Source organism: Sminthopsis crassicaudata, chromosome 4 (genome assembly GCF_048593235.1).
Source record: "Sminthopsis crassicaudata isolate SCR6 chromosome 4, ASM4859323v1, whole genome shotgun sequence".
Classification (NCBI taxonomy): domain Eukaryota; kingdom Metazoa; phylum Chordata; class Mammalia; order Dasyuromorphia; family Dasyuridae; genus Sminthopsis; species Sminthopsis crassicaudata.
Window position 1 is genome coordinate 171917751 of NC_133620.1, and position 18778 is coordinate 171936528.

An 18778-nucleotide genomic window follows, 5' to 3' on the forward strand; every position below is an offset into this window, starting at 1 on the left:
TGGGTCTCAAGACGACAATTTCAAATATTATGGGTTTTCCACTTTTATGCTGTAAAAAACTTTATTTTTTGCAAAGCCCTCTTCTGTCAATGACATTGTAAGGCATTTAGAGGAAACTGAGATATAGAGATATCTAAAGACTCACCCAAATTGGAGAGAGAGTCCCTAAGGTGGCATTTCCTCAATAGCAGCAGCAGTAGTAGGTAAATAAACGGTAATAATTAATATTTCTACAATCTTTAAGGCTTTCAAATCACTTTACAAAAGTTATATCATTTGATCTTTACAACAACCCTATGAAGTAAATTCGATTGTCACCATTTCACAAATGAAGGGTTGAAGAAGACGGAATAGACTTTTTTGGGTCACACAACTAACAAGTCCGAATTCAAGCTCAGGTTTTCCTGACTCGAAGCCCAGTGCTCTAGCCATTTTTTCTGATCATAGCCCAGAAGCACTCTATTCACTATTCCAGGAAGTATTACTAAATTTACAGAATTTTACCATCAAAGGTGGATTATAGATTGAAGGAGAATTAAAATTTCAGGGAGATAATCTGTTCAATTTTGAGTCTTTCAGACTCTCGACAAGATTTTTTTCTTGACCAAAAAAAAAGTATAATAACCATTTCTTGCCATAAAGCAAGAAAAAATAAAACATTCGCTGTTTAAATTGTTTTATAACTACATTAAATACTCAAAGAAAAGGTCCTAAGCTGTCTCCACCCCTCCTTTTTTCCTTAGTTTAATGTGTAATTTTTTTTAATCCTTCTTTTCCAATATTAAAATCAAGCTATAGATCTTGAAAAAGATGCCTTTCTAAGCTGCTGTCCCTAGCGTAAAAAGAGGAGGGTGGGGCAGAGGCAGGGCATAGGGGGGCGGGGAGGAGAAGGTGCGGGGGGTGGGGGTGGGGGGCGGAGGAGAGGCATTTAAGAAACGAGGAGACAAAGAAATGTAAAAGGGCACACCCAACGGGAAATGATTTCCCTTATGGATATAGTCTTGATTTTTTTCATTCCTTACTATAAGTGACTTTGTAGAAATCCTTGATCTGTGGGACAGTTGGATAAGACTAACCGTTATCGCTTTGGGGAAATTGTCCGGTTAGTGGAGAATTCAGCGTAAAAAGCTCGGATGAAAATTAAAGTGAGCGAACAAAGAAAACTCCCCCCACCCCTCACCCCCTGCCGCTAGCAAGCACTGTGCCGCCGCATCAGGAGACGTCACAGCTCTACTAGCAGTTTGAGTCAGCCTTCGTATGAAAGTGCAAATAAATAATTGATCGAGAAGATTGAGCTTCCCGGGGTGGGCTAAACCAAAGAGAAAATCTTGCCTCCATTCTCATCGAGAGTGATGAGCAAAGCCCTCTTTTTTTTTTTTCTTTTTCTATTGGCTTTGTTATCTCTGGCCACGTGCAAGAAGATGAGGACTGGGCGCTGGGAGTGGATCTTGCTGGTCCAGCTTTGGGCGTGGCTTCTTTAGACGCCGTGCCTAGCTGTAGCGGGTTTTTCCCCCCCCCCCCCTCCTTCTTTGCTTTGCTTTCTCCTTTTTCTTTCTCTCTTCAGTCTGTGATTCCCTCTTCCGTCAGTCCCGGTGAAGTCAGCTCCTGAATTATACTGCACTTCCTGAAGATAGTCTGGCTCCTCTTGGTACCTCGAGTGGACGTGTCTAAGTAACAGCAGTCGGGCAGCTGGCATCTTGGGTGAGTAATGAACGCTTGCTCACTCTCGTTTGCTGCCACCACCCACGCTGCCTAACATTAACGCCATTGTTCTGAGGCTCGAGTGGGGAAGGGGGCATGGGAAGGTAGCTATGCCGAGAAAATGGAACTTTTCTCCACTTTTAAAGAATGGGTCCACTATAAACCTTTCCCTACTGTTCCCAAAAGATTAAAAAAACAAAAACAAAATAAATAAATAAATAAAGACCCGCTGGAGACTAGTATCTTCTCCAAACTGGTCGGATCAATCTTGTGAAGGAAGTACTTCTAATACGAAATTCTGAATTCCTGATGAGGCAGCCTATGGGGCAGTGGAAATCTGTGCATTTGGGAGGGATTGGGGAGTTTTGTTATTGTTGCTGTAGCTGTTAGTGATTTCGTTTTTCCTTGGTTCTCTTGGTTTCTTGAACGGAAATTTCAATAAGAAAAGCTAGAGAGGCGACGTTCTGTCACTTTCTGACAACCACGTGATAGCAACTGATCGCCAGAGCGTGTTGCTGATTTAAAGCGGACTAGGACATTGTTTCTGAGCCGAAAGCAGTAGGACAGACTGCAGCCTAATGGTGACCTGCCAACTATGCACTGGATTGCAGGTGGTCCCTGCCAGTTATAGCCAAACATAGTATCAACTCCTTAGTGTCCACTGGTATTGTAATTCAACTTAGGTCTGTTTGGCCCTTTCCAAAGACTTTGATGCAGTGAAATTTCAGGAGGATTTGCAGATACGCTGTGAATAAATAGAATTGGGGGAGAAGAGGAAAAAAGCAAGTTGAAACAACTTTTTTCAAGGTTTTCTTTGTTCTCCATTAGTGGGTATCTGGGAACTCTTTAAGTGCAGTACGAATTCAATTCAGTGAATATTGAATATTTGCAGAGGGAAAATATTTAAAATAGTAGAGGAAGATAAATAATATATGAAACGACATGTGGAATATTCGAGGGAATAATATATGAACTCTATGCAGCCCCCAGAGTAGTCAGAAACTAGAATTCTAGAAACAGTTAATACTTGGGAACTTTCTGCTAAGTCATGCACTTTTCCTGCAATCATTTTAGGAGCTTCCCTTGGGGGATGGGGGTGGAGGAATATCAAGATTGCTGGTAACCCCATTATTGACACTTGGCCTTTTTCAACGGAGACTATTCCATAATCTAATTTTCACAGAGGACATAAAATGGTCTCTGACCTTGCCAAACCAAATCAGGACTGCTTCTCTGAGTCATTCTCTTCTAAGATACAGATAGTTTGGATTAATGAATTTCTTGAAAGTATAGTCCTTTGTTTGAAAAACCCTAGAAAATTTATATCAATTTTCGATGGACTCAGCACACATAAAAATAAATAAATAAATAAACAACTAAATAAATAAATAACTGAAGGGAAAGGAAGCTTGGGATTTGGTACTTTAATTACATACCCACATTCATTTATATGCAAAATATTAAATATTTCAAGTATACCCAAATGTAAATCTTATAGACTGATACAATTATTAATGCAAATTAAGATTCAATAGACCAATAAGATGTAGAATAGTCATGATTACTGTCAATAAATCTTATTCCAAAGGGTTATATATCATTTCTCACAGGGAAAAGAGATAGGTCCATGGTCCGCAGTACAGGATAAGGAACTGAAATAAGTGCCTTCATTCAAAAGGAGTTACCGTTCCCCATTATGATTACAGAAGATAACAATGAATTAAAGAAAAGTTCTCCTGGGATTGTTTTCTAGAAGAGAGAGAATTGGTTTTGTAAGATACAGCAATTTACTGAATTTGTTTAGGAGTTTCATTTTAATTGAAATAATTTAGCTTTTCTGTGCTTCAATTTCTTTGTGGTAAGGAATGTGATTTTTAAATCTTGGATTTCACTGGTGGATTAAGAATTGTCACCTATCTATCTTTTATAGTCTGAAGCTCAGAGGTTAAGTGATTTGCTCTTGGTCATATCTAGGAAAGGGAAGAGGTAGAATATAAACCCAAGTTTTCCTGACTCCAAATCCAGAATTCTAACCATTGTATACTATTCTATGCTGCCTCTCAAAATGCTATATAAATATAAGACATTGCTATTATATATTATTGTAGTATAGAATTTATCCTATCCTAGTCTAATATAAGTTTAGAGATCCTACAAAGTTGAAAAAAGTCTACTCTATAAAGACCAGTGTTAGGTTGTATTTTAAGACAGATTCCTCAAAAAACAATTCCTTAGTATTTTGAAAAGTTATATTATTTCCTTTTTTAGGAAGTTTTGGTTTTTTAGGTTGTTTTTCTTTTTAAGCTAAACTACAGACAGCAGAGTAAATTATAAAGACTTCTGAGTTTGGAGTCTAGCAAAACTAAATTCAAATTCAGAATCTTTTCCTTTCTATCTGTGTAATTACGGGCAAATCATTCAAACTTTGAGTTTGAATTGGTTTCCTCATCTATAAAATGGGAGGGTTGAAGTAGATGGCTCTAAGGATACTTCCAGTTGTAAATCCTGAGATTTAGCAGATTATTTAATTCAGCTCCATTTTACCAATGAGAAAACCAAGAAAAACAGAAGATAAGGATCTTGCTCAAGGTTATGAAGCCTGTGATTGGCAAAAACTGAACTAGAACTAAAATGTGGATGCCAAATTTATTGCCTTTTTTTTTTTCCTGCTGCACCAAGTTGTTTTCTTCCTTTTCAAATAAAACTGTTGAAACACTTTTCTTTAAAGCCATATATAGTATGGATATTCTTAAATCAACCAAAACATAGAGATTTAGAATTGTTTTGCCCATCTATCATCATTATTGCTGTAATGCTTTTTTCTCTTCCTTTCCTTTTTTCCCTTTCCTCATTCCTCTTCTTCTGAGCTTCTTATGCTCCCTTTTCAGCTGCTCCCTTCCTCCCATTATTTCTCACTTTTCACCTCTTGCTCCTTCATGCTCAAATCCCTCACTACATAATCCCATACGATTTCCACATAACATATCTGATTATATCGAATACAATACAGCATCCAAAATAGAACCCCACCTAAAAGGTTTCTGAGTCTCAATATTGTTATGGAGGATAATAATGGTAGCACATCATCTCCCAAGATCATTATGGCAAGTAGAAACTTGGTGTTTTCCTCCATTAGGAGAAAAATACGTTTGTATTAAGTACCTCCCAAGCATCATCATTTTTCATCCAGCGATCTCTCCTGTAACATACAAGGCAAGCATGTTTGTCTCCTATTTGTCTCTCAGATTTAAAGATAAGACTGTCGGCGATGGCGAAGATAGAGAAGGAGGATCATCGAATGATGAAAGTCGTTCAATCCCTTTTGGGAATGTGACTTTAGATAAACCATCCACGTCCCACCATGAATCAGCTACCTGTCGGGGGCGCTGCCCCGGCTGCCTCTGCTGCTGCAGCTGCAGCTGCTGCCGCCGCCGCCACCGCGGAGCCTCGCCTGCATCCTGAGGGCAGCAGCAGAAAACAGCAGAGGGCTCAGTCACCGGCCAGACTCAGGGACAGTACAGTCCGACAGACTGCCACTGCCGCCAGATCCCCTGTAGGAACGGGCACCAAACTCAACTCTGCCAGGCAGCAGCAGCTTCAGCTGCAGCAGCAACAGCAGGGATCGAAATCCAATAGCAGTCGCCTAGTGACTCCCGCTGGCATCCGGGGAGGCGGCGGCGGCAGCAGCAGCGGAGGAGGAGAAGGAGGGGGAGGGGCAGGGGAAAAGCAGCCGCCGCCTGCTACGCTCAAAGGCTCCCCGCTGGGAGCTGTCCAATCTGCAGGTGGTGCTGAAGCATCTCCAGCCGGTACCCCAACCACGGTGGGGAACAGGAGACTTTTACCCACTGAGGAGCCTCCTCGGGATGGGGAAACCGCGACCCCCAAACCAGCGGAGAAGGTTCAGCTAGGAGGAGGGGGAGGAGGAGGGGGAAGTGGGGGAGGAGGAGGAGCAGGAGCAGGAGGAGGCTCCGGGGAAAGGGAGGGGGGCGCTCTGCAACCGCCGCCGCCCAGGGGCTGGCGAGGTAAAGCAGGGCGCACGCCTCAGAGAGGTGGCAGCGGCGGAGGCGAGGTGGCCTCTTCTTCACCGTCTTCCTCCTCCTCTACTGGCAAAACCCCGGTCCCCACCAGTAGAAACCCTGGGAGTGTCGTTGCTGGGGGCGGTGGTGGCTACTGGAAAGAGGGATGTCTGCAGTCTGAGCTCATCCAGTTTCATCTTAAGAAGGAGCGGGCGGCGGCAGCAGCGGCGGCAGCAGCTCAAATGCAAACCAAGAGCAGCAGCAGTAGCAATAGCAGTTCTCCAGTCGCCACAGCCGCCTCGGAGCCTCTTTCCTCCCCTTCCCCCTCCCCAATGGCGGCTGCAGCAGAAGGCCTACAGCAGGGGGCAGGGGGCAGCCCAAGCAGTGGGGGGATGCAAGCCACTGCTCCGCCTTTACCACCGCAGCAACAGCAGCAGCTACAGGAACAAGAAGAGATGCAAGAAGAAATGGAGAAGCTGCGAGAGGAGAACGAGACCCTCAAGGTGAGGGTGTGGAAAAATGGGAGAGGAAGGGTGTGGATCTGAAAGAAATAGGATGTGTCGAGTTAAGGGTGAGATGCTTCTAACCTGTTATACACAGCCTGCACCTGAAAGGAAGGAAATCCAAGGAGGAAAAGGTTAAGCAAACCCCAAACATAAAGGCCAGTTCCTCCCTTTATTGGCTATTATTCATGTAGTTATTTTCCTAGTTCCTAAGTGTTTGTTTTTGAAGAAAATGATAGAGCATGGATTCGATAATATTCGATTTTATTGAAAACCCACTTCTGGCCTTCAATTCTTTCGTGGTCGTAATTTCTCCCACATTTTCCGGAAAAGAAAGCCCGAGGGAGAAAGAAAACCAGGGAAGGCTTAATTTACGACTTTCTCCCCTTTCCCTGACACTCCTTTCTCACTACTCTATATTGGGGACGAACTGTTGTAGGGTGGGGCTTTTTTTTTTTTTTTTTTAAGGGGGAAGTTAATGTAGGCTCGGTCTCTTACTGCTTTCCTCATTTTCTACTTCCTTTTCCTTTCTTTCCTCGCCTCAGAATGAAATTGATGAACTAAGGACCGAAATGGATGAGATGAGGGACAGTTTCTTTGAGGAGGATGCCTGTCAGCTGCAGGAAATGCGCCACGAGTTGGAAAGAGCCAACAAAAACTGCCGAATTCTGCAGTACCGCCTCCGCAAAGCAGAACGCAAGAGACTCCGCTATGCGCAGACCGGGGAAATAGATGGGGAGCTATTAAGAAGTATGGAGCAAGATCTTAAGGTTTGTGTAGAATAGGAGTTGAGTATCCTGGAATCTTTGGAGAGCCAAGTGGGTGGGGCATTTAGAGGAAGTTGAGGTGGGTGGGCAGGGCTCTGCAGAGGTTTAGAGATTGGGTGGAGTATGCAGCAAGATAACTAGGCCCCAAAAAAGCAATCAAGAATTAGCTACGGATATGGGGTTTCTTGCCAGATAGAATTCTTTACATATATATACATATATATATGTATATATATATATGTATATATATATATGTATATATATGTATGTATATGTATGTATATGTATATATATATATCTTCTAGATGAAAACAGATGCATTCAGGGGAAAGAGGTACCTTTTTATTCCTTAGAGATTGGCAAAGAAGTGGTGATAGCAAGATTTACAGAAAATTTCATCTCTCTGAGCTGTTTAACATCTGAACTTTATTGGAATATTGGATTCCCAGGATGAAGAGAATGAGAACCTCTTCAGTGGGAGGCCATATTGAAAGACACAGAAAATACTGAAACTAAGTATAGGGTCTGTGTACAGGAACAATCTTTCTATACCTTAGTGACCTGAAGCAAAAATCTCTTGCCCACAATTTCTTCACCTGAAAAATATGAGAACTGGACTAGATAATTTCTAATGTTCTACCCAACCTTTAAAATTCAGTTATAATCCAAACTCTTCCCTTCCTCATACTTCCTTTTTACCACTCCTTACACTTTCTTTCAAAACTAAATGCAGCCCATTTGCTGCTTTCTGAAAAACTCAAGAAGTGGAGAAAATGAAATCATGGGGTTAATCTTGCACTTAAACTGAAAAAAAGCTGTTTTTCAAACCTCGACCACGAGAGAAAATCTCATCATTGAAAGATTGAAAATTATCAAACAGGTGTTATCAGCAACATTAGTTTTGTTCCTCCTCCTACCTTCCTCTTAGAATCTGAGTTGAAAATTCAAAATCTGTTATCATTGTCAGTAATCACATATAAGATTGATTTCTATGACATAGTCACATTTCTATGACAGGACAAGGACACGGGGTTTGAATTTTTTAGTTAACTTATTCTTATTTTCAAGGAAGTCTGAGAGACTTCTTTTTCATTGAATTCCAATATTCACTGGGTTCTGCCCTACTACTAAAATCAAAGCCAAATTTCCAAGGATAATATAATGAAAACCATCTAAGAATATTTGCATTTGTTCCCCTAGAAAATGTAAAGAAAGGCCTTTATCATACAGATTTAGTGCTGAAAACTAAAATGAAGTATTTTTAAAAACCTTTTTTTCTATTTACTGAAAACTATCCCCCCCCCATCATGATATAATCACATCTTGTGATTTTGAAAATATAATTTAATTTAGGTTGCGAAGGATGTTTCAGTGAGACTTCACCATGAATTGGAAAATGTAGAAGAAAAACGTACCACAACAGAAGATGAAAATGAGAAATTGAGGCAACAGCTTATAGAAGTTGAGATTGCAAAACAGGCTTTACAGAATGAATTGGAAAAAATGAAAGAGGTCAGTGTTGCATTATTTTATAGTGTGTGTTTTAAGCTCTTTAAAAACAACTAATTTAATTTGGGATGATTTGTTGAATATCATTCTCTCCATGAAACATGTAATTAAGAGTTTCTTGCTTATGTGGGATTCTGTCATTTATGCAATGATTGGCAAACAAGCTACACTGTCTAAGCATTTCAATGGATAGATAGATTCCTGGGCCGGGAGTCAGGAAGATCTGAATTCTAAACTGACCTCAGACACTTTCTAGCTGGGCAACATCCTGGGCAAGTCACTTAACCTCTGTTTGCCTCAGTCTCTTCATCTGTATAATAATAGCACTTATCTCCAGGACTGGTATGAGGCCTCAAATGAGAAAATAATTGTAAAGTACTTAGCACAGTTCTTAGCACATAGTAATCACTATATAAGTGTTAGTTATGATTATTATTATCAAATATTTGCCTGACCTAAACAGAAGAATAAAAGTAATAATGATCATAATTAATATTTTTTTTTGCTTCTTTAGGGCTTTCCTCAACAACTCTATAAGATAGGTAATACAAGAAACGTAAATTAAAGTTTGTGAAACTTTTCTAACCTTAAAGCATTATATGTTCATAATCATAAGTATTATAACACCATTTTACAGATGAATAAACAGAGGTTCTAAGAGTTTTTTGGGACTTGTCTCTAGCTATACAAGTAGAAAGTGTTTGAGGTGGTATTTGAATCTACTCCTCTCTCCAAGTCTAGCTCTCTTTCCAGATTATGCTGGGGATCGTTTATTTGATCATTTAACAAATATTTTAAAAATGCTTAATTAAGCACTGTGGTAGGTGCTGGAAATGATAATAAACTTTGTAAGAATGGTTCAAATCTTGAAAGTAAGAATTATTGCATTCCTAGAATTTTCATCAATAAAAGATTATTGATTGGTTTATATAGTCTATACCAAGAATTAATCCAGAAAATTTTAGTATTCATTCTGTAAATTAGCTTGGTATATCAACCATTAAAGAACAACTTTACCATTGTTGTCTGGGAAAGAAGTTTAATAAAAGAAATTCCACTAAACACTTTAACAACATAATGTGTCAAGAAGGATAGATGGATGAATGAATGAATGTTTTTACAATGGAGAATAGGAAAATTTAATCTTAAGGTCAAGAATAGGATATCTGGATCTAGAAAAATGGATGACTTAAGATCTTACTGTCTTAATTATCTTATTATTTGATGTACAATGCCACTTTACTTTGAAAAGAACACACAGTACAGTCTGTGCTGACTGCCTTCATAATTGGCAGATGTTCTTGTGGCTCTCCTGGTGATTTCAAGTACCTGAATGTATGAAATTCTCTGGAGAATCCTAATAGGGACCACTGGATCCAAAAGACCTAGATTCTTTTCCTTACTTCCTACTGGTTTGTACATTGTAACTAAGACCAATTACTTTACTACTTCATGTTTCTAAGGATGATCATGTGCTTCATATTTCTAATGGTGATCACTTTGCCAACAGTCTACCACTGAAGTGCCTGATAGTGGGAATGAAAATGTTTTCAATATATTTTGAAAAATTTTGTAGCACATGATTTTGGGGACAGGTAGAAAGAAAAAAGATGTGATTGAAGCTTCTGCTTGTTAAGGTCCTTTTTTTTTTTTTTTTGCTTTTGCCTTTCTCCTTAAAATTTATTTCTGTAATAACTTTGCAATGTTTAACCAGGACACAAACAATAATAGTCATTTTTGTGACACTCAAATATTCAAAAACCAATTTTAATAAACACAAGGAAATTTATAATGCATGGCATATACTGTTTAAGAAGAAGAAAATGAGAAATAGCGACACAGACAAAAGCCAGTTTGGGTCCCAACGGTACTATGAAATTTAAGTATGGGTCATACAATATAGTATTGATTATCTACTTATGTGATTTAATTTTCAAGAAAAATCAAAATAGGAAGCCATTTTAAAAAGCAGTGCAGCAAAAGTAATCTGATGATCTTATTTCCTGTTCAGACTACATTTTCAGCATTTCATCTATAATCTGCCAAATACAGGAATAAAAACAGAAGAAAGCAAATGCTTACTAATCCGAAAATGGAAAAAGCTAGTAATTTTACATATACACTTTTGGTGTCATGGAAATAAGAATTCAAATGGGAATTAAAGAAGTTTGGGGAGCAATAATTTTTCTTTTTTTGTTGTTTTTTTTTTACTTTTCTCTTGAGGATGGGGAGAGTGTGACCAGGAACTGGCAGTAAACTCATTAGTGTCCATAAGGTAAAAGAATGGATGCTTCAATTTTGTAAGAGGAAGAGGGAGAGAGAGAGAGAGAGAGAGAGAGAGAGAGAGAGAGAGAGAGAGAGAGAGAGAGAGAGAGAGAGAGAGAGAGAAAGAGAGAGAGAGAGAGAGAAAGGAAGGAAGAAGGGGGAAAGAGAGGGTGAATTTTTCTAAATGCAACATTGGGAAGGTATGTTTTTTATGTCTTGGCAAGATTTATTCCAAATCTTTTTGCTTTAAACATTATGATAATATTCAGAACAGTGGTGGAAACAATGGAGACTATTTAGATCTATATTGGAATTAGTCATAGTTTTATGAAGATAAAGTAGTGATTCATCACCTAGTCATTAAATTTAGTCAAATTTAAGAAAACCAACAACAGTTGGTACAGAGGGTTATTTTGCTTTGTACACAGGAAAACAGAGTGCACTTTATTTAAGGCACTAATGGAAGGAACTAGAAAGTGGATGAAGGTGAGACATAGTCTAGAAGACCTGAAGCAAGCTAAGAAAGGGAACAGTATTTTTAAAAAGAAAAAAGAAATAGTATATATAGTATAGTAGAAATATAGTAGAAAGTGCACTGATTTTGGAATCAGATTATGAAAGCTTAAATCTTGATTAGCCATGTGACCAGTTAAGTTTTCTGAGTTTCAGAATAATAAAACTTGTATTAACTTTCTCACTGTAGACTCTGCAAAATTTAAAGTCTTACATAAGTGTAAGCTTCATATGTATATATGTGTACACACTTGAAGTTGGATAGGAGGGAATTAGATTGGAAAGAGCCTTGAGGCGAGTAAATACTATGAATTGTAAACCTAAATTTATACCTGTTTGGCTTTAGATAACCACAGTTAGCCATCTGCTTCATCCTTGGTGAATTTTTGACCTTTGAGATAAACCACTAATTGAGGAAAGAGGAATTAACTCTAATATTTCATTATGAGATAGAAGAAACTAATTTCATACCATCATGAAATATAAATAGAACAATGAAAAGTCAATCTCTGGCTTTAATTGATATGCAGATGTCGCACAACACTAGAGAGGCCAATGAACCATCTGTTAGAGACTGGAAGCTGTGGTGTTTAGGGTTTAACTGGCTTTAGGGACATTACCAGTTGCTCCCATCTTGCATGTAACACCTCACATATGTCTGCCTGTCTCCTGCCTTGAGGAATGGAAGCAAGGAACATGAGGGGGGTAAGAAATGTCTACAAGACATTTAGTAATTCAGGTTTTTTTTTTTGTTGTTGTTTTTTGTTTTTTGTTTTTTGTTTTTTGTTTTTTGTTTTTTGTTTTTTGTTTTTTGTTTTTTTCCAATGCAACTGTATGGAAGATAGCCAGCCAATGTTCACAGCCAACTGAAAGGCTGTGGGACCTCTTAGTGCACTTTGGCACCTGTGAACTCCAGATTACAAATCATTTCTACTAGTTATTTAGTGTTCCTTTTCACTAAGGAAATGTTGTACAAAATAAAAAGATTTTTAAGTGGGAGAAAAGAGAATAGCATAGAAAATAATTATTTCATAGTCATTCAGTTATCATGCTTAAGGAGATTTAGGTTACTGACAAGATAGCAACGGAGCCAAAGCAACTGTCTTTTTAATTGCTAACATAAAGTATTTGTGTATGCTATTTTATGTAAATTAGGAGTTTCAGTTTCATTTCTCTCTTCCCTTCCTTCCCTTTCTTCCTTCACCCATATGTCTGTATCTCTCTCTCTAACCCCCTCCCCATCACTTCTCTCTCAAAAAGAACTATTTTCCTTTCTGTCTTCACATTTTTCCATCTTGTGAGGATTATTTTCTTAGCTTTTCCCATTTCTTGCTCTAGAGGGCTCTTAACCATTCTGGCATCATTTAACAGCATCCATTTTAAGACATCTTTTTGCATTTCTGCAGGTTCTTCAGAGGAAAAAACAAACAAAAAACTTTCTATTGGAATGTACTCTTTAAAAATAATTTGAATTTGAAATTTGAAAAATGACTAGGTTATATGTAGTCTGATAACAGGTAAAGGTTGCATCCCTACTATTTCACTCTCTATTAAAATTCTAGACTGCTTGATTTCCTAAATTTTACCTGATAGGTAGGTTGGAGAAAACACTGCCTATGAGCTTGTGTTTTTTTTAAATTGTTTTGCTTTTTCAAGAGATGATAGGACATTTTTTTCTTAGTATTTTCATTTTTTTTTAAATTTCAATTGGAAACATAGACATGGGCATCTTAAAGAAAAGAAACTGGTATTAGAATTTATCGATTTTTTTCCTTTGTTTTTCCAGATAATAAGTATTTTAACATAAATCTGCCTTTCCCACTAACCGCTTTATTAAGCAAATTTTAAAAAAGAAACCTATGTATGTATATATATATATATATATATGTATATATATATAGTTTGACAAAACATTTCCTCATTAATTGTTCAAAAATGTATGTTGTTTTCTGCATTTTAAGTTTGTCATCTGTCAAGAGAAGAATGATCTTCATTCTTTTGGACTCATAGTTTGTCACTGCACTGATTAGTTATAAAATCTTTCAAAACTTTTTCTGTATAATGTTATTACATAATTCGCATATAATTATTTGTGTATATAGATAACTGTCACTGTATAAATTATTTTCTTATTTTTTCTTACTTCATTTTGCATCAATACACAAAGGTCTTCCTAGTTTCCTCTAAAATTACCCATTTTTATCACTTGTTATGGTACAGTAATATTCCATTATACTCATATAGCACAATTTGTTTAGTGATTGGCATTGAGTACATTTCCTGTTTTGGCTACAGGAAAAATAACTTCTATAATGATTTTTGTACCTATAGATCCTTTTTCTTTGATTTTTTTTGGGGGAGGTAGGTAGACCTAGTAGTAGTAAAATAGCTGAATCAAATGGTATATACAATTTGGAAACTTTCTGGGTTTCATTCTAAATTTCTTTCCAAAATGGCATTTTCCCCAATAATTCCAGAATACCAATCAATATTTTCTTGAAAAAAATATAATGAAAAAAAAAGAATAAAATTGCTACAAAGAATATTGTTTCTATAATTAACTTTAAATATTTTCTTAGATTTTTATTAAATTATGTATAACTTGTTTAGAAGCTAGCAATATTGCCTTTGTGAATATTCTACAAGACTAATCCTTAAAGCTTTTTACCCTTCTCTCTCTATGCTCTCAAGAATTCATTCATTCTTCTGACGTGAACTACTATATTTGGATGTTGAGGACTTCTAAATGTATTTAGCACCAGTCCTGTTTTCTCCTTCTATCCAGATCCCACTCTGATATCACCAACAGCTACACACACTTCACCTTAAATTTAACATGTCCAAAACCAAATTCATCCACACCCTCAATTTCTAGCTGCAAAATTCTCTGTCTTCATGAATCATATCACTCATCTTTTAGTCATCCATACTTACCATCTCAGCATCTTTAATTCTTTGACTTTTATCACTCATTACCTAGAAAGGAAGTGCAATGGATAGAGTTCTGGACTTGGATTCAGGAAGACTCTGGCTCAATTCTTAACTTAGTCACTTATTGTGGGACTTGTCTGAGCCTCAGGAAACAAAATTTAAGTCCTAAGTTAATGCATTAGGATAGGGAGTTTCCAGGCTGACAGAATCATGGTTGATACATATACTACAACATATTGATTTTAGTCAGAAACTAACACCTGAGTTCAAATCCTGCCTTAATTACTTACAATGTGACTCTGAGAAAGTCACTTAACTTCTGTCTATCTCAGGTTCTTTCCTTTGTAGGATGGAGGCAATATTAGAACCTGCCTTTTAGGGTTATTATGAGGATGAAATAAGATAATATTTATAAAATATTTTGCTGATCTTAAAGCACTATATATGTGCTAGTTCTTATTTATTTCTTCAAAATATCTTTCACAAGTATATTATTCTCTCTATTCTTGCTGCCACAATTCCATTTCATTCCAAAACTTTTAATGCTCCACACAATTTGATTTAGCAGAAGTTAGTCTGCTTGACTCTAGATTTTGACATTTCAATCCATCCATATGATGTCCAGATTAACTTGACTTAAACATTGCTTTGATTATATCATTTCCATTTTAAAACTGTCCATTGCAGAATTAGACCAGCTTCCTGAATGGCTTAAATGTTTATAAAAATGAAAGAAAGAAAAATATAAGAAAAAAGGAGAAGATAAAGAAAAGGAATGATGGTTTCATGTACTTGAATTAGTTTATTTGTTTTCAATATCCATATGATTTTTAAAGTAAGTATAAAATGGATGGTTACCCAAACTCATTAACATATAATGGAAAATGTTGCCCATATTGCAATTTTATTTTATTCTTCTAGGATTTTATACTTGAATATTTTTTTTGAAGAAATAAGATGACATGACTTATACCACTGCTATCATTTTATTGCTATTTTAAATGGACAAACTGTTCATTCTTGGGGGGAATCTCTTTATTCCAAAGATGAATGTCATTTTGGCCTGTCATTTAGTTTCTCTCTTTAATTTTCCTTTTCTTTACCTGCCTAGTTATCTTTAGAAAGGGACAAGGTCTATTATTTGTTGTCATGGAGATTCAATGCAAAAAGCCCTTATGACCCCCCCCCAAAAAATTCCAACTATGCCTTATTAATCTTCTGATTAAATCAATTGTTTACGCAATTTGTTTTCATTATCATAGTCAATTAAACACAGTAGTTAATATTTTAATGAAATTAGCTGCTGTTGTTTTTCTGTGCTTGACAAAGGAAGATTTCATACCATCTCATTGGCCAAGAGTCTTGAATAACAGTTAAAATAATTAGAAAACTCAATTTATGATTTATTCAAGTGAATAATGAACAAAGACATGTTGGTATGTCGATAAACACACTGCTTCCCTGCTCATCAGAGATACATTTCCATAGACAATTTTGAAAAAGCTTCATTAATGACAGACATCATTATGCTAGCAGGGTATTTGTGAATTTGGAAGATTCTATCTTGTTTAGGCAAACTGCATTTATGAGGATCATTTTCCTTAGAGCTCTGATGATTTAGCCAAATTTCAATTTGAAAAAAACATTACTGGGGCAAATGCCCTCTGATTTTTTTTTCCAAAAATTGTGCTAATTTATCTTGAGACAATTTTATAGGATATGAAATGTTTTCTTTTATTCTAATCTTGTATAAAATTTTTGTTTCATGCTCTATCATTCATTAATCAATTGTGAATTAATTCACTTATTATCAATTGTATCTTAAAACATCTTTACAATAGAAAATAATGTACATGCTGGGAAACAAGATCAAAAATCATCTTGACATTCTAGACTAAAACCATCAAGAAAACTTTCAGTGGAGTAAATGCAAATTATAAGATCTTTCTTTTTTTAAATACTCATTTATACATCAAGAGATCTTGATAACAGTTTTCATGAAGAAAGTAGAGGGAGGAGCATATCTGACCATAAACTTAATATAGCTCTACAGTGTAGCATGAGTGTGAAATGCATCACAATTTTAAGCCATGTTAATAGAAGTACAAGGTCCAGAACAAGGATGCTAGTGTTCTCATTTATATTCTGACAAGCCAGACCAAATCTCAAGTATTATGTTTAATTCTGGGCATCATATTTTAAAAAAAACATTAGTAAGGGCAGCTAGATGACACAATAGATGGAGCACCAGTCCTGAAGTCAGGAGGACCTGAGTTCAAATTTGAACTCAGACACTTAACACTTCCTAGCTATGTGACCTTAGGCAAGTCACTTAACCCCAATTGCGTCAAGAAGAAAAAGAGAAAGAGAGAGAGAGAGAGAGAGAGAGAGAGAGAGAGAGAGAGAGAGAGAGAGAGAGAGAGAGAGAGAGAGAGAGAGAGAAAATGATGAAGGAAGGAAGGAAGGAAGGAAGGAAGGAAGGAAGGAAGGAAGGAAGGAAGGAAGGAAGGAAGGAAGGAAGGAAGGAAGGAAGGAAGGAAGGAAGGAAGGAAGGAAGGAAGGAAGGAAGGAAGGAAGGAAAGGAAGGAAGGAAGAAAAAATATTAGTAAAAGCACATTTGAAGAAGAGAAGAGTATGTATATTCAGGGATATAGATACCCTATCATAAGAGGAATAGTTGAAGGAATTGGCGTTGTATATTTATCTTGAAGAAGAAATGGGTTGGGAAGAGGAAGTGTGGTAAATATTTCCAAATATTTAAAGGGCTGTTCTTGAAGTAGTTTTATTCTTGTTGCTCTAGAGAGCAAAACAAGGTCAAAGAAAAAAAGTTAGAGAAAGGCAGATTTAATTTTGTTGTGAGCACAATAATTAGATAAAAAATAATAATTCATATGTCCTTTAAATACATTATCTCACCTGAAGAATGAGCTGCCTCTGGACAGAGACTAGGAGATTGGACTAGATTAATTCTAAAGTCCATTACAACTCTAAGGTCATATGATTTTATTCATCAAGGATTTAAGGGATCCTATAAATCAGGCTGTTTCTTCTCAGTAACCCTTTGTTAGCTCCTGAGGAATTTGAAATATCTCATGCACAAAACAGTTTCTATCACATTTTTTCATTTAATTGACAGTTTCTGTCAGAATTTTAAGTCTAATAAGACACATGTGAGCTAGATTGATTCAGGGTTGCAATAAGCTTTAAAAGGCAGGACAAATTTTTTAGATGTTAAAAGGCATCCAGGTTATCATAGTGAGTGATGACTGAACAATTTCATCCTTGTATCATTTTTAAAAATAACTGTGAAGAACTGTTGTTACTGTGTGAACATAATTTTCTCAGGTCAATTTCTGTTTAATTAAAGCTATAATGGTGTTTTTGGAGTCATTCTGTTAAATGGAGTAAAGCAGAAAGGAAAATAATGTAAAGTTCATTACTAGTTACCATTTATAAACATTATTTCACTATGGATCCATTCATTCATTCAATCAATCAATTATTAAGTATTTATAAATACCTACTCTGTGTCAGGCCCCTATTCTGCTCTTTGGAGCAATAAGAATAAGCTTCACTCTAGTAAAAATCCTTTAAATATTTGGAGGATTTACCATATCACCCCACCCTATCTCTCCTCAAGATAAATACAATATACATCCCAAGTTCCTTCATCCCACTGAGGTGCTGAGGAATAAAAATCCAGCAAAAGAAATTTCATTCTAATAGGGAGAATAAGTATGCTTATTTAAGTAAATACTAAATAAATATAAATAAATTCAAAGTAGCTAAATATAAAATAGTTTGTGAGGGTACTAGCAGTTGAGGATCAGGAAGTTTTCCTTAGAAGACTATATTTAAGGTACATCTTAAAGGAAGAGGAGGATTCCATAAAGTGAAGATGAAAAAATGTTGATTTTTCTGGGCACAGGGGACCACCAGTGCAAAGATACTGAGAATATGATATGTGAAAGTAGAAGAAAGACCTTCTCTGGCTAGTCTGCAAAGGATAAGAGAGGTAGTGATATCCATTGAGGCTGAAAAACTTGATTGAAGCCAGTTGGTAAAAGGCTTAAAATTAACAGAGTTTTTATTTTATTGAAGAAGAAATCAAGGGCAATTAGATGACACAGTAGATAGAGCACTGGCTCTGGAGTCAGGATGATCTAAATTCAAATTTGACTTCAGACACTTAATACTTACCATGTGACCCTAGGCAAATCATTTAACCTAGTTGCCTCATATAAGAAAGAAGAAGAAATCAGAAGTCCCTGGAGTATAGTGAGTAAGAAAGTAATATAGTTGGATCTGTACTTAAAAATAATTTCTTCAGTATTATGAAGAATGTACTAGAGTAAACAGGCATGAGGCAGGGAGACTAATTAAGAACTATCGGAATCTAAGAAATAGATAGCAAATGTCTCAATTAAGATAGAAGCTACATACATGGAAGGAAAGGAGAGGAGTCAGATGGAGTAGATTTTGAATGTATGGCAAAAAGGCAAGATTTGTTAATTGGTCTTTTAAGGGGGGTGAGGGAAAGTGAGGAATCTAGGAAAAGGCTGAAATTATGAAC

At 36.5% G+C, this 18778-nt stretch overlaps 1 protein-coding gene across 2 annotated transcripts in view; it reads left to right on the forward strand.

Annotated features, from left to right (window-relative positions):
* Positions 1 to 945: 945 nt before the first annotated feature.
* Positions 946 to 18778, forward strand: part of MTCL3 (MTCL family member 3) — a 41191-nt gene continuing 23358 nt past the window's right edge. For both annotated transcript variants that reach the window (XM_074309881.1, XM_074309882.1), the window contains exons 1-4: positions 946 to 1701; positions 4947 to 6220; positions 6766 to 6990; positions 8341 to 8499. In XM_074309881.1, coding sequence (XP_074165982.1) covers positions 5063 to 6220; positions 6766 to 6990; positions 8341 to 8499 — 1542 coding nt within the window. In that variant the 5' untranslated portion in view covers positions 946 to 1701; positions 4947 to 5062. The remainder of the gene's footprint in view (positions 1702 to 4946; positions 6221 to 6765; positions 6991 to 8340; positions 8500 to 18778) is intronic.